The sequence below is a fragment of the Capricornis sumatraensis genome, chromosome 18 (genome assembly GCF_032405125.1).
Source record: "Capricornis sumatraensis isolate serow.1 chromosome 18, serow.2, whole genome shotgun sequence".
NCBI classification, from domain to species: Eukaryota; Metazoa; Chordata; class Mammalia; order Artiodactyla; family Bovidae; genus Capricornis; species Capricornis sumatraensis.
The window spans coordinates 21,506,102-21,521,160 of NC_091086.1; the positions used below are offsets into that span (position 1 = coordinate 21,506,102).

Genomic DNA, 15,059 nt, shown 5'->3' on the forward strand with positions numbered 1-15,059 from the left:
CCAGCAAGTGTTGCTGCTCAATCCACAACTAGTCCGTCTGTGCAGCAGACTGTGCTCCTGCTGGATCACCCAGACTTTTGTGTTGATCTGTTGTACATTCTTGTTCTTCCCCAGTAGGCAACGTGGCTTCTGGAGGCAGTTGGCTAACATACTGACCTCAACCACGTAATGCAACTTAAAGAAGTGGAGGTAAAGAAGCTGATATTTCCTCCTACAAATTAAGACATAGCAATCACTCCTCTCTCAAAACCCTGCAATGAGCCCAACTCTACCAAGACACTATACAATCTGTAGCTCCTTGACATAATCTCCTACAATTCCAGGCCAGCCATACAGCCAGCTCTGGAGTTGCTCTTCCTTCCAACCTGAAACTCTTACTTTATGACTCTGCATTGCTCACTCTTTCCTCTCCTTCAGGTCTCTGGCCAAATGCTACCCTCTCAGTGCTCCTTCTCTTGATCACCCTAATAAAATTGCAGAACCATACACTCACCCACTGTGGTCTCTATTCCCCTTCCCTATTTTTCCTCAAAACATTTATAACTCCTTTGACATACTATATATTTTAATTATTTATATGATTGTTGTCTCCAATGATCAGAGGAAGGATTCCATAAGAGCTAAAATTCTGGACTGTTGTGCTTATTGCCAAATTGACAACTTCCAGAATAGCTTCCCAGATTAACAGAGAAAGGAGTGGAGAGAAAAAGGAAGAGAGGAGGAGGGAAGAGGGTAGAGAAGAAGGAAGAAACTACCCAAGTTGATCTTTTTCTCTCGTGATTCTTTGACCAGGTGAGTCATGGTAAGGCAGGATTCTTAACTTTAGGCCTGTGGACCCAAGGCCAGTGCTTCTCGGGCTATAAAATGTGGATTGTTTCTAATCTCTGTAGATAGAAATTGTGAGTGTTTTCAGTGAGATGTTTAAGACTTTCTTTAGCTTTAAAATTTCATAACCATTGACCCAGGTCTTCCATGCATGGTCCTCAGGAGACAGAAAAAAATGCCATGCAAATTAGTAAAATTTTGTTTGTGGATGCAGTGTTTCCTAGGACAGAGGTCCACTGTTTTAGTGACTGCAAAGGATCTTGGGACACTAAACAGGTTAAAGATCGTACACTATCCTTAGGTGACCTCACCCCCGCCTAGAGCATAAGAATGTATGGATAATTTTACATCAGGCCTTGGTCCTACCTTCCAGATCCATATTAATGTTACACAGATGTCTCCAAGTTATCTGAATCACAAAATGTACATTATTAAGCACATTATTTTTCATCATTCTCCCCATCTGTCTTTTGTACCCATCTAACAAGCTGCCCAAATCAGAAATCTTATGGTTGTTTCCCTGAGAATAAGTCACCTCTTAGACCTCTTTCAAGTCTCTCGCTCTCCCATCTCACAGCTGTGATTTTCTATCAGCTCTCCTCCAAACAGGACTTCTCTGGTGGCTCAGATGGTAAAGTGTCTGTCTACAATGCGGGAGACCCGGGTTCCCGATCCCTGGGTCAGGAAGATGCTCCGGAGAAGGAAATGGTAACACACTCCAGTACTCTTGCTTGGAAAATCCCAGGGATGGAGGAGCGTGGCAGGCTGCAGCCCATGGGGTTGCAAAGTCGGACACGACTGAGCGACTTCACTTTCTTTCTTTCTCCTCTCAACATAGCTTCCTGACAGTTCTCCTTGACTCTTGCCTATTTCTTCTAATGTGTCCTCTCTGACTTTGCCAATAGGGATCTTCCTAAAATGCAAAGTTGACCACAGCATTCATCTTTTTAACTAATGCCCTCTAACTGTTTCTCATCACTTTTAGAATGAAATTTAAACTCCTCACCATAGTCTATGAAGCTCTCTATTCTTTGACTTCTCCCCACCTCTCCAACCTCACCACTCTCCTTCCTGTCACTAAGTTCTGGTCACTTTGTTCTGCTTTCAGCTCCTGAAACACAACAAACTCTCTCCTACTTCAGAGCCTTTTGTAGATGTAGCTCCTTCTAACCCTCTTCCCTCCTGCTCTCCTCACAGTGAGGTTCCTTCTCAAACTTTAACCTTAGTGTGTACTTCCTAAATAAGATATACTCTCTCCTTGTTACTATGTGTTGCTGCTGCTGCTAAGCGGCTTCGGTCGTGTCTGACTCTGTGCAACCCCACAGATGGTAGCCCACCAGGCTCCCCGATCCCTGGGATTCTCCAGCAAGAGTACTGGAGTGGGTTGCCATTTCCTTCTCCAAAGCATGAAAGTGAAAAGTGAAAGTGAAGTCACTCAGTCATGTCCGACTCTTAGCGACCCCGTGGACTGCAGCCTACCAGGCTCCTCTGTCCATGGGATTTTCTAGGCAACAGTACTGGAGTGGGGTGCATTGCCTTCTCTGGTTACTATGTGTTAGCATATGCTGTTCTCTAAGCTAGAGTGATCCCACCCTTACCAGTTTCTTTTTTGATCTAGTTAACTCCTAATTCTCCTATAAGACACAACACAGCATCATCTCTTCCCAGAAGGTTCTCTTGACCAGGTTAGACAGTCATTCTTTCTCCATTACATATAGAGAAAATGCTGTCTTCTGAATATGATAATAGATGAAGCTGTGTTCTCGCATGGACAGTTATCTGTTTCCTTCTGTACAATGCACAGATCAATGAGTTTTTATATAAGTGAATGACTTGAAAAACTTGATCTCTTACACATAAAGGATATCCTGCCTTATCAGCTTTAATAGCCAGTACAAGTAATGCAGAGACGTCAAGACAGTTTTAAGAGAGAATGTTCTGAAATGTTTGTATGAAGAAGGAAACTACCATAAATGACTGATTTAAGCATTTCCCGTATATCATATAGGATGTCACACAACAACATTTAAACTTATCATAATAAAACAAAATCAATGACATCTAAATTTTGAGTGTTCATGTAACATTATGTGAGATGGAGAAAAAACAGGCTAGAAATTCACATATAAGATTCTGATTTTGTAGGAAAACAAATACATAAATATACTATGAAGAAAATTCCAACACTGAAATACATAATTTATTTTTCAAATCTTTCAAAATTTTTTCAAATTTTTATATATTTATAAAAGATAATATATAGTACCTTTTAGGAAAAATAATCATTTGTAAAGATTTTGAATTTTCTATAAACTGTTCAACTATATTTATACTAAAATTAAAACTCACATCATCTGAATCTTCTGCTGCACCCCCTTTCTCACTACAAAAAATAAGAAAAACAAATTTTAGCTTCAAAATGAAACTAGCAAAATTATTCAATTATTCAAAAACGTAGAATATTTTGCTATGATTAATAACTCAAAAATACTTCAACATAGGAATTTCAGAATGGCATCATAGAGCAAAGAGAAACATTCTAAAAGGAAGCTGTTTTTATAAATAGAATAGAAGGTATGTTCCATTAGCACAAATACAAATTCACTAGAATTTTTTTTTTAAAGCAAATAACCAATAGTGCTATTTTTATGAACAAAAGGCTGCAGAAATTAATTTCTTCTATTGGCTTTATGTCTTCAGGCTGAAGAAGACAAGTCCTTCAAATACAAGTATGTCAAGAAGAGACTGTTTCAATATATAATTTCTGAAAATGAGTTAAACTCAGTACCACAGTATTGTAGTCCCCCTTTCAGACACTGGTCCAGTAAATCACATATAATTACATTTAACAGTCAGACATTTGCCCATACCAAAGAGAAACAACAAAAACAGTAAGATAGTTTTCTGGTAACTCCTGAAATATATATGAAATAATACTCAGTGAACTGGTCCAAAATGTGGTGATTTCCTCACAAAACCCTTCAAATCTGATTTGCTTATTCATGATTCTGAGACAAAAATGATTCAAGAAGAAGATTAGTAAAAAAAAACTTTGAATTAAGCATTAAATCATTAAACCGGACAGCTCTCTAGTGTTCAAACTATCCCGAGATTTAGAAGTTTAACAGATAACTTTAAATGTAATTAGCTCAACAAAAATAGATAGATAGCAAGAGAGTGAATGTGACTACAGGGATTCTCTCTCCATTATGCTAGTAGCGCTATTACCCCCATTACCAAAATGCTTTAGTTTTTTGGTTGGGCTGACAAAATTTGACTTAATGAGAACTGACTGCTTACTCACAAAGGGAGCCAGAAAATTATATGAGCCAAAAAATAAGAGCTTAGCACCATACTAACCTTTCAACAGCTGGAACAGAGCTGAGATGGGGATCATCCTTAAGCAAGTCATGACTACTTTTGCTTTTCCCCTTCATGCTCTAGAAAGAAATGTACAATGTAATCATGACTGGGGGAAAAAACAGTCTTCCAAAAGGACAAGTTAACACATTTACATAGAATCTAGTACTGTTATACTGTGGTTATTAGTAAAAGACACATGTTCCTGAAAAATCTAAGTAGAAAGAAAAGCTTTGTAAAATAGCAATCTTATTCTCCCATAGACTAAAAATATTATTTGAAAAGCATCTCTCCTTCAAAAAGTGTGATATAGCCTTAAAAACAAGTTTATTGATTACTATTTCCAAACACTAAACATTCTTTATGATTTCTTAGTTAATTTTTGATTGATATTTTAAAACTCAGAAGACAAATCACAAGAGTAATTTGAAATAAACACACACTATTATTCTTCAAATATACTGTGTATACTAGCAGTATAGTATTCTTGCACAGAATCACTTTTAAAATGTACCCAAGCAACCAGATGAGAACATCTATAAAATACTATTTAACATATGTAAAAGATCTTTTCATGTATGACTGCTCATTGGTGACCTAATATTAAATAACTTCAAAAGTCATATTCTCAGTAAATTTATACTTTAAATTTATATAATAAGACATTAGAAGATAAGAAGTAGAACTATTAAAACACTGACAAAATAATGTCATTTTTGGCAATATGGATGGGCCTAGAAATTGTCATACTGTGTGAAGTCAGACACAGAAAAACAAATGCCCTATGATAACTGTCTATATGTGGAATCAAAAGAAGGTACAAATGAACTTAGTTACAAAACAGAAGTAGAGTCACAGATGCAGAAGACAGGCTTATAGTTACCAGGGGATAAAGGAGGGGGAGGGATAAATGGGGAGACTGTGATTGACATATACGCATGATTATATGTAAAATAGACTAATAATAACCTACTGTGTAGCACAGAGAACTCTACTCAGCACTCTGTAATGACCTATACAGGAAAAGAATCTAAAAAAAGAGTGGATATATGTGTATGTATATATACTTTGCTGTACACCTGAAACACAACACTGTAAATCAAATATATCCCAATAAAAATTAAAACAAGCTACAACCATTATTCTAATTTATTAAATATATACTTGTGTCAGGCACTGAGCTACAATACAATATTCCCACATCTCAATTCCTCTTGTCCCCAAATGAAAGTAAGTAAGGTAGCCATTATTAGTCCCATTTTACAGATAGAAAATAGACTTAGAGAGATTAAGTAATTCACTAAGCTAGTGGTAGAAGATCTAGGATTTAAATCCTGGTCTATCTCACAATGATCTAATCCATTTTTCTTCTCCTATAGGCCCCCATGGACCCAGGACAGCTGGCCTGTTTCAGAGCTGCAGACTATTGTACAGCTTCCTCACCACAAGGTGAGAACACTTTAAATTCATACTTTCTATCTTAAAGTGGAAAGCTGCTTACCATTCCCATCCCTTAATTAATCATGTCTGAGTGACCAGTATGAGATTAGAGCTGACAAGAAAGAAGACAATTTCTATCTTGAAGGAAATTTTTATTTTGAAAAATTCATTACAAAATGTGTTAACTGAAATTTTAAAATGTCAAATACAGAGAGGTGAAAATACTTTTTTCCCTTTATCCTCATTCTTCACTGCTTAACAATTTTGAGAATAGGCTTCTAAATTTGACAGGCCTTACTTTGAAGCAGATGTATACTTTCTGAAATTTATTTCCATGATGAAAATAATCTATTTTAGAATTTTTCTGTATTATGGAGTACTCCACATTTTAAAGACCTAGTCATTTTTTAGATGTCCATTTAAATATACTTATAGTCCAGTTTCACTAGGCAAAATAAAAACTTTTCTCAATCTAAAGATACTATTATCCATACTTTTAAAATGGCACAGAATCTGATATGCAATTAATATAAATTTCTAATTCCATAACCTTATGAAAACCAAGAAGTAATAAAAAGACAAACATCAAAGAATTACTTGATGTTTGTCTAACAATGTAAACTGTCCAAAAACTGAAGGTGGTATAATAGAAAGAACACAGGAAAAGAGGATAACAGTTGGACCAAAAGAATTTCAAAATCTAATAATCAGTAATTCTGTGGGCTTTAGGCCAAAACTTGTACCATTTGGGGAAAGAGAATGACCTCCTCAGACTTCAGAACCTATGCCTAAAAAATGGAAATAATAATAATAGCAGTTTTGTTAAATGAGATATGTGCAAAAGTAAACAAATGAATATAAAGTGACCACAACTAGAATAAAACACAAGCATCTTTTTTTCATGTTTTCCTTTCTAAAATTTCTTCCTTCTGCACCTCTAGCCACCAATGTTTATTTTCATTTACTCTAAGAAATAGTTCCTTATCAATTCTCCCCATGTGCTTCCTTCATGGAGTCACAATTACAGACATAACAGCCAGAGGAGGCCTCAGACTCTCTAGTTCAGAAACAGATAATAGATCAGGAAATGAGAGCTGCACTAACACATAAGAGGAGTAAGATTAGAATTCAGGTCTCCAGGTTCTTGGTCCATTAATAAGCTATACTATTCCATTTACTTGTAAATATTAGTTTATAATTGTTAGCTTAATTAAAATTTTTTAAAAATGGGTTTTTGGACTTCCCTGATGGTCCAGTAGTAAAGAATCTGCCTGCCAAAACAGGGGACACAAGTTCAATCCCCGATTCAGGAAGATTCCACATGCCATGGGGCAACTAAGCCCATGTGCCACAACTACTGAACCCATGCGCTGCAACTACTGAAGCCTGTGCACTCTACAGCCTGTGGGTCCACAACAAGAGAAGCCACCGCAATGGGAAGCCTGCATGCCACACCTAGAGAGTATCCCCCGTCTGCAACTAGAGAAAGTTCACACACGGCAACAAAGACCCAGTGCAGCCAAAAATAGATTAATAAAATTTCTCTAAAAATGGTTTCTTGTTTATCTCCTAAAACTTAAACCAGCTTAAAGGAAAAGAAGAAACTTGTCTTAACATTAACTTTAAATAAGATTTCACAATAGAAGGAAACTGATTAATATGAATAATCATTACCATTTCAAATTTAAATTAATATTTTCAACTAAACTAGTGGAGAAATATATGATCAAAAGCAATTTTTTAGATGTCCATTCCCACTATAGTAGACTTTGAATCCTGCAGGCCAAGAAAATAAATAGGAGATAGGCTCTAAGAGGGTAAAAATGAATTCAAATATTTCTTTCATGCCTATTCTTTCTGAGACCTATTTTAAGGTTCTTATTTATACCATCAATAATAATTTTAGCAAAAGCAGAAACACCAAATATACTTTTAAATAATTTTTGAAGAAGTTACATAAAGGCAGCTGGCTCATTAATCAGTTTAGGGGCTGAAAAAAATACTAAATATATTTAGTGAGCACAACAGAAGAAGCTCCAAGGTAAATTCAAAACCATAAGCAAACCTGAAAATGAACATCAAAGGGGATTGGGGAAAGTTATATTATTATCTGCTACTTCTTATCAAGAACACAGAGGCAGTGAAACAGTGGAAACTAAATACAAGTAGAAAGAAAGCAAGAGGCATAGTGGTCAAGAAGTTGGAAGGTCTGAGTGTCAATTTCTAACTACTTCAGTGTGTGATGGTTAATTTTATGTTATGTACCCAAGCTGTCTATTCAAACCCCAGTCTAGATGGTGTTACAAAACTAAGTATTTTTTAAACATGTGATTAAACACTTAAATCAGTAGACTGAGTAAAGCAGATTATCCATTAAATGTAGGTGGGCCTCATCTAATCAGCTGAAGGCCTGAAGAGTAAAGACTTTCCCAAGAAGAAGCAATTTGGCCTCAACACTGTAACACAAAAATTAAGCCTGATTTTCCAGCCTACAGATTTTGGACTCAAGACTGTCACAGTAACTCCTCCTTGAGTTTCCAGCTTGCTGGTTTACTCTACTGAATTTAGACTTGCCAGCCCCCATAAACGTATGAGCCAATTCCTAAAATTCAATCAATCTATCAGTCTCCATTTCTGCTTATATATAAATATATACATAGTTTCTATGATGAACCCTATTACAATCTTGTGACCTTTAGTACAGAACCAGAAAACTTGACAGGAGGAAAAATCTTTAAGCCATTTAATCTAGTCTCCCACACAATGCAGGAATCTCCTTGACATCACTGACTAGTCAACTAGTATCTCCACACTGGAAAGGAGCTTAATAACTACACACACACATGAAAAATCACCCCTTTTTAAAGCAGTTCTGTAATTGGACAACTCTTCCTCTAACTGGAGAAAAAGAAAATCTATGTTTAATTTTCAACCATCCAACTAATCCTATTTCTACCTTCTAAACTAAAAATGAACCATAAACAAGTGTCGTCAATAGGAATATTCCGCACAGTTTCATTTAGATACAAATAGGTTGTAGGCAGGTAACAGCCCCTAAAGATGTCCACTTCCTGATCCTCAAAACTTGTGGGTAAATTACTTGACTTGGCAATAGGAACTCTGTAGGTAAATTAAGAATTTTGAGATGAGGAGATTATCCCAGATTATCAGGGTGGGTCCAAGGTAATCACAAGAGTCTTTATAAGAAAGATGGAAGCAGGAAAGTCAGGGGCAGAATGATGAAAGATAAGAAAGTCTTGACCTGCTATTGCTGGCTTTGAAGATGAAGAAGACATTAACCAAAGAATACAGGCAGTGTCTAGCAACTGGAAAAATAAGGGAATGGATTCTCCTCAGCTGCCAGAAGGAAGGCAGCCCTGCCAGTACCTCATTATCTAGGCCAGTGAAGCCTGTTTTGGATTTCTGGCCTTCAGAACTATAAGACACTAAATTTATTTTGCTTTGAATCATTAAGTTTATGGTAATTTTCTACAGCGGAAATACGAAGTGATTACAAATACATCAACATTTTTAAAAAGTGCAATATCAATGGTTAGGAGTCCACATTTCAACTGCTGAGAGGGGGCGCTCAATTCCTGGTCAGGGAACTAAGATCCCACAAGCCATGTAATAAAAAAACTATTTAACGTTTCTGACAGCCTCTGTACAAAACTCTCCAGGCTATGCCTAACCCACCTGGAAACTATAATGAGAATAAGATATAAGGATAAATGAGAATAAGACAAAAATACTATCACTTTATTCTCAAAAGTGATATATTTATCAATATACATTTTTCTGGGTAAGAAAAAAGCTTTTTTATAAATTTGGGTTTGAAATTAAAATGTTAACATATCTTGAAGTAAGAAAAAATACTGTGTATCAATATGAATGTGGCACAATTTAGTAACTATTTTCAAATTTACCTATTATTTTTTTACTAGACCTACCATTTAACTTGCCTCGAGAAAACTACTCATCTAATCCTAAGTTTTTATTAGAAAAACATTTTCTGACATTCTTCTTTAAGTTATATGCAAAAATTCAGGAACAAATTTTAAACCAACATGGATATTTGAATGAAACTATTATTTAAAAAAGCAATATAAAGGAGAGTATCTTCCAGATAAAAATCTTTCAAATATTTGAAGCCTAGGCTCCCATTTTCAGTTAGATTTTATTTCGCCAATGTATATCCAGTTACTCAAGCATTCCCTGAGGAGCATGTTTTTGGCATCCTGCCCATCTTCCTCATGACCCTCCCTTCATCTGGATACATCTAGTTTGTCAGTATCCTTCTTAAAGGTGTTCAGAACTGAACAAAATGCTGCAAACGCAACCCCCCAAAATGCAAAGAATGTTAAATTCCTTATTCCAGAGACCTTACTCTTAATAATTCAATAAGGCTTACAGGCTATTAAGTCATATCTATTTAGCTGATTTCATTAAACTAAAGCACAGAATATACATGTACTCCTATTACATTTCAACTTACTAGTTCAAATAATTAGGCACAGGTTGACAACAAAGCACTCTTTGGGCAGAAGTATTCAAGTAGCTCTAAATCCATCTGACTGTACTATCTCCCAGATCACATTTCCTCATGTTGTCCACAAGCATATCATGAGAGACTCTGACAATGTGCTTTCCTGAACTCAAGATACTTGTTATGGCATCCTCCTATCATGCAATCCTATCAAAAAGGAAATGAAGTCAGTCTGGCAAGTCACTTAACCAGAGTCTCAGTTTCTTCATCTATAAAGAAAGGAAGTTGGACTAGATTCCTTTGAGCTATAAAATTCTATTATTCCAAAAGAGATTTTATCAGGTAGTAGAAAGATACTGAAATAAATAATGAAAGAAAGCTAACCCTTGGGAGAGAGGCACCTTCTCATGAATATTGAGTGGGGTAAAGCAGTGTCTGTAATCCCACACTGATAATCCATAAACCAGAGGGGACTCTATCTTATTTCTCCTTTCACATAAAGTAAAGCCTCAATTCAGACTTTACCAATTATTAACTTGTGATGTTAGGTTCTGGGATAAAGATTAACACTGTGGAGTCACTGAAAGAAAGAAACTTGATAAGCAAATGAATAATGAAACAATTATTTTCAAGCCCTCTAGAAATACTTAATTTCATGCAACCTCTGAAACAGCAAATTGCTTTTAGTCACTATAAAAGACACTGACTTGGCTCTAGTTATCAATATTTAAAAACAGTTAGGCTAAATTTTTTTAAATATACCATTTGGTCACACTTTTCCAAAATTCAAGCTAGCCTTCCCTTTTCTGACCCTATTGTACCCAAAAGGCAAAATGTATTTGAAGGGTGAAGAACAGTACAAAAGCAAAATAAACAAAATATATTTCTATTTCTGTTCTCCCTAGAATTTATCTCATGCTCTCTACAGAAACTTCCTTTTCTTTAAGCCAGTAAATGTCAACAATTTTTGGTGTTGTTGCTCTCTTTTCTCAAGCTAAACTTACCCATGATTCCGTAATATGAATAGACAAAACAGCTAAATTCTGTATGCCAAAAGATTCTGTTCGTTGTTCCAAGACCCACTCACATATGGAGAATGAGTCGTTGGTGGGTCATGATGTACAGGTGTACACCCATGCTCTCCCAGGCTGCTCAAGCTACTATCAAGGACCCTGTGGGAGTGCTCAGGAAGGGCCCTGGGCCAGCTGTGCTGTGCTCATGACCTCCTACCTCAGGAAGCTGGACTGCTGGTGAAGTTTCTCAGCAGCCCTCTAGACTACCTGAGTGCAGGGCAGCAGCTTCTGCATGATAATCATGGTCATATTAGTGACTGATATTCTTTAGCTCTTTGAGAATAAAAGACAACTTCTAGAGTACATTGTTTAAGACACTTGACTTTCAAAACCACTTCTCAATTGCATGACCTATCAAAGTTAAGGATTATCTGTATCCTTATTCCACAGCTCTAAATGCTATCTGTTATTTCCATGCTACAAAGAGAAAAATGGAGGCTCAGAGAGACTTAAGTTCTCCATAGTCAGACTATCTGTAAAAATAAAAGTGCCAATATGAGTTTGTATGATCCCAAATCTACGCTATTTCTACTGCAACACACGGCCACTCAAAGATGACACAAAGTTTACTGTGAAGGAGCTCAGCACCTAGGACCCTACAAAATTAATAAGGCAGAAATGAAAGGGTGTAATGTTTGAATAGTATACAAGAAGAATACAGTCATACATTTCTTGCATAATAAAGTGAAAAGAATGTGTTTAAAAGGAAAATGCAAGAATCACAAGGTAGAAATTAGATCAGAAAAAGAAAAGATTAAGAAAAACTGGGAAAGACATTTAGAAAATATAGTATTCTACATGCTGAAGATAAATATGGCTTTGACACTGAGAAGTGGAATAAGCTACTACACGCAGAGGAAAAAAGACATGAACAAAGACACATAAAGGAAAATACAAGGCATATATGTAGAACAGCAAATAGTTCAGATGTGCTAACACAGTGTTTCCCACATTTTCCAGGTAAGATTTCTACTGAATTCATTAAAAATACAGATTCCTAGGTTTCTCCCCTAGAGATTTTGAATCAGTAGGTCTGAGATGGATATAGGAATTTAATTTTTTTAAGTACTATAAGTGACTTTTTATTAGTGAGGAAGTTTAAGAAGCATTACCCTAAAGGACAGAGTTGGTAAAGAGGAGTCATGAAAGCAGAAGCCTGAAATAATAGGCCAAGGAACTTGGCCTTATTTTTATAGTCAACAAAGAGCAGCTATAGCATCTTTATCAGGCTTCAGGAAGACTATTCTGATAGCAATGAGTGGAAGGGGAAAAAAGAGAAGGGAGATGGGAGATCAGTTTGCAGACTAGGGCAGCGGGCACAGCCTAGAGATAATGAAGGCTGGAATAAGAGGAGTAGTAAAATAAATTAAAAATAAGATTTGAGATACGCCACAGATGAAAAACTGGTGGACCTAATGCAACTAACTGGTTGTACAAGGGAAAAAATAAGAAAAACATCAATTAAATCTAAAATTTTTCTTTAGGGGACACTGATACCAAGGAGTTAGAAAAAGAATTCACAGAACAGGGAGAAGTTTGGGAAGAAAAGATAATGAATTAAGCCTTGGCTAGGGCTTGGGTAACTAGTGAGAAATTCTAATACAGAGATGTCTAGTAGGCAGCTGGAGAAAAATAAGTCAGCCTAGAGATACAGCTTTGAGAGTCAGAAACAAACAGTTGATAATTTTATCACACAGCACCCTCAATTAAAAAGTCAGACGAGAGAAATGTGATGACACAATACTAGTTATACTACTTATTTGATAATGGACTGTGGGCTGCAATGTTCTTGGCAAGAAGGAAAGATTTTAACTGGTCTTTCTACAGTTTAAAGTGTTTACACATTTAAAAGAAAACTTAAAAAGCAAGCTACAGCTATCTACAGTGGATTCTTTCACTTTTCAACCTTTAGCAAACACAAATGGCTTTTGCAGTGGCCAGTTTACTATATTCAGTAGAAGTTAAAACGTGTAAATTTTATTTTTTAAACTTTGTGCAAAAAGCAAGCAGCAGGAGGAAGATATGCTTTCAATATTTAAGACATATTGTTACCAACAGAAAAAATTCAAACTAATTTCCTAGTAAAGTCAATCTCAGTAATTGTGCACAAATCTTATTTTATTTTTTTACAAATCTCATTTTAGACCAGAAATTTAATTCAACAAAAAGACTGACAGAAAATTCCCTTTGACTACCTACTCTTGCTCTACATGGCTGCTAAGCTAGTACAACCCAGGACCCTGCGGAAGTTAGGAAAGGGCAGTGGGCTGACTGCACTGAGCTAGCTGTCTCCAACCCCAGAATGCTGTGCTATCAGTGAAATTTTTTGCCAGCCATTTAGAAGGAGGCAGCTTTTGCAGTATTCAAAACCACATTGGATACTTTAATAGCTATAGAAACTCAAGTCAAAATTCAGATTCCATGACTCTTAATTAGACAAGAAACTTAATAGCTCAGTATTGATTTTGCCATTTATAAATCAGGAATAAAATCCATGACATTACTGTTATAAAGATTACATAAAATACACAGCACAGATAAGAAAAGAAATCATTACAATGAAGGATAATAAGTGCTTTGATGGCTCAGCTTTGGGAGGGAAGTACAGGCATTAAGAAGTTAATAATGAAACTAAATATTACAAAGGAAAAATAAAAATAAGTCAAATAAAGGAGAGCACACACTCCAGGCAAAAGAAAAAACAGGCCTGGGAGGATGCAGCAGAAGGCATTGATACACAAGGAAACTGGACATCTTCAGATAACATCAATGAAAGGGAATCTTGGCAATTCTCAAATCTAACATTCATGATTTTTTCTATTTACAAAAATACCTACAGGATCACAATATATAGTGAATCTTTCATTTTGATTAGGGACAAATGTGAATCATGAATAATGTAAGACTAGTACACTGACATCTAAAGATGACTTCTCAGATACCGGGGTGACAGAGTCAGTCAGTTCAGTTCTGCTCAGACGCTCAGTTGTCTTTGCAACCCCAAGAACCGCAGCACATCAGGCTCCCTGTCCATCACCAACTCCCAGAGTTTATTCAAACTCATGTCCATCGAGTTGGTGATGCCACCAACCATCTCATTCTCTGTCATCCCCTTCTCCTCCCACCTTCAATCTTTCCCAGCATCAGGGTATTTTACAGTGAGTCGGTTCTTTGCATCAGGTGGCCAAAGTATTGGATTCAGGACTGCTTTCCTTTAGGATGGACTCATTGGATATCCTTGCAATCCAAGGGACTCTCAAGAGTCTTCTCCAACACCACAGTTCAAAAGCATTAATTCTTCAGTACTCAGCTTTCTTTATGGTCCAACTCTCTCATCCATACATGACTACTGGAAAAACCATAGCCTTGACTAGATGGACCTTTGTTGGCAAAGTAATGTCTGCTTTTTAATATGCTATCTAGGTTGGTCATAACTTTTCTTCCAAGCAGTAAGCATCTTTTAATTTCATGGCTGCAGTCACCATCTGCAGTGATTTTCGAGCCCCATCCCCACCCCTAAAATAAAGTCTCTCATTGCTTCCATTGCTTCTCCTTCTACTGGCCATGAAGTGATGGGACCAGATGCCATGATCTTCATTTTCTGAATGTTGAGTTTTAAGCCGACTTTTTCACTCTCCTCTTTCACATTCATCAAGAGCTTTTTAGTTCTTGGCTTTCTGCCATAAGGGTGGTGTCATCTGCATATCTGAGGTTATTGATATTTCTCCCGGCAATCTTGATTCCAGCTTGTGCTTCTTCCAGCCCAGAGTTTCTCATAATGTACTCTGCATATAAGTTAAATAAGCAGGGTGACAATATACAGCCTTGACGTACTCCTTTCCCAATTTGGAACCAGTCTGTTGTTCCATGTCCAG

The 15,059-nt window shown here is 36.4% G+C and overlaps 1 protein-coding gene across 2 annotated transcripts in view; it reads right to left on the reverse strand.

Annotated features, from left to right (window-relative positions):
• Positions 1–15,059, reverse strand: part of CWC27 (CWC27 spliceosome associated cyclophilin) — a 270,424-nt gene that overhangs the window by 217,522 nt on the left and 37,843 nt on the right. For both annotated transcript variants that reach the window (XM_068990605.1, XM_068990604.1), the window contains exons 8-9: positions 4,186–4,265; positions 3,175–3,208 (exon numbers count right to left, since the gene is read on the reverse strand). In XM_068990605.1, coding sequence (XP_068846706.1) covers positions 3,175–3,208; positions 4,186–4,265 — 114 coding nt within the window. The remainder of the gene's footprint in view (positions 1–3,174; positions 3,209–4,185; positions 4,266–15,059) is intronic.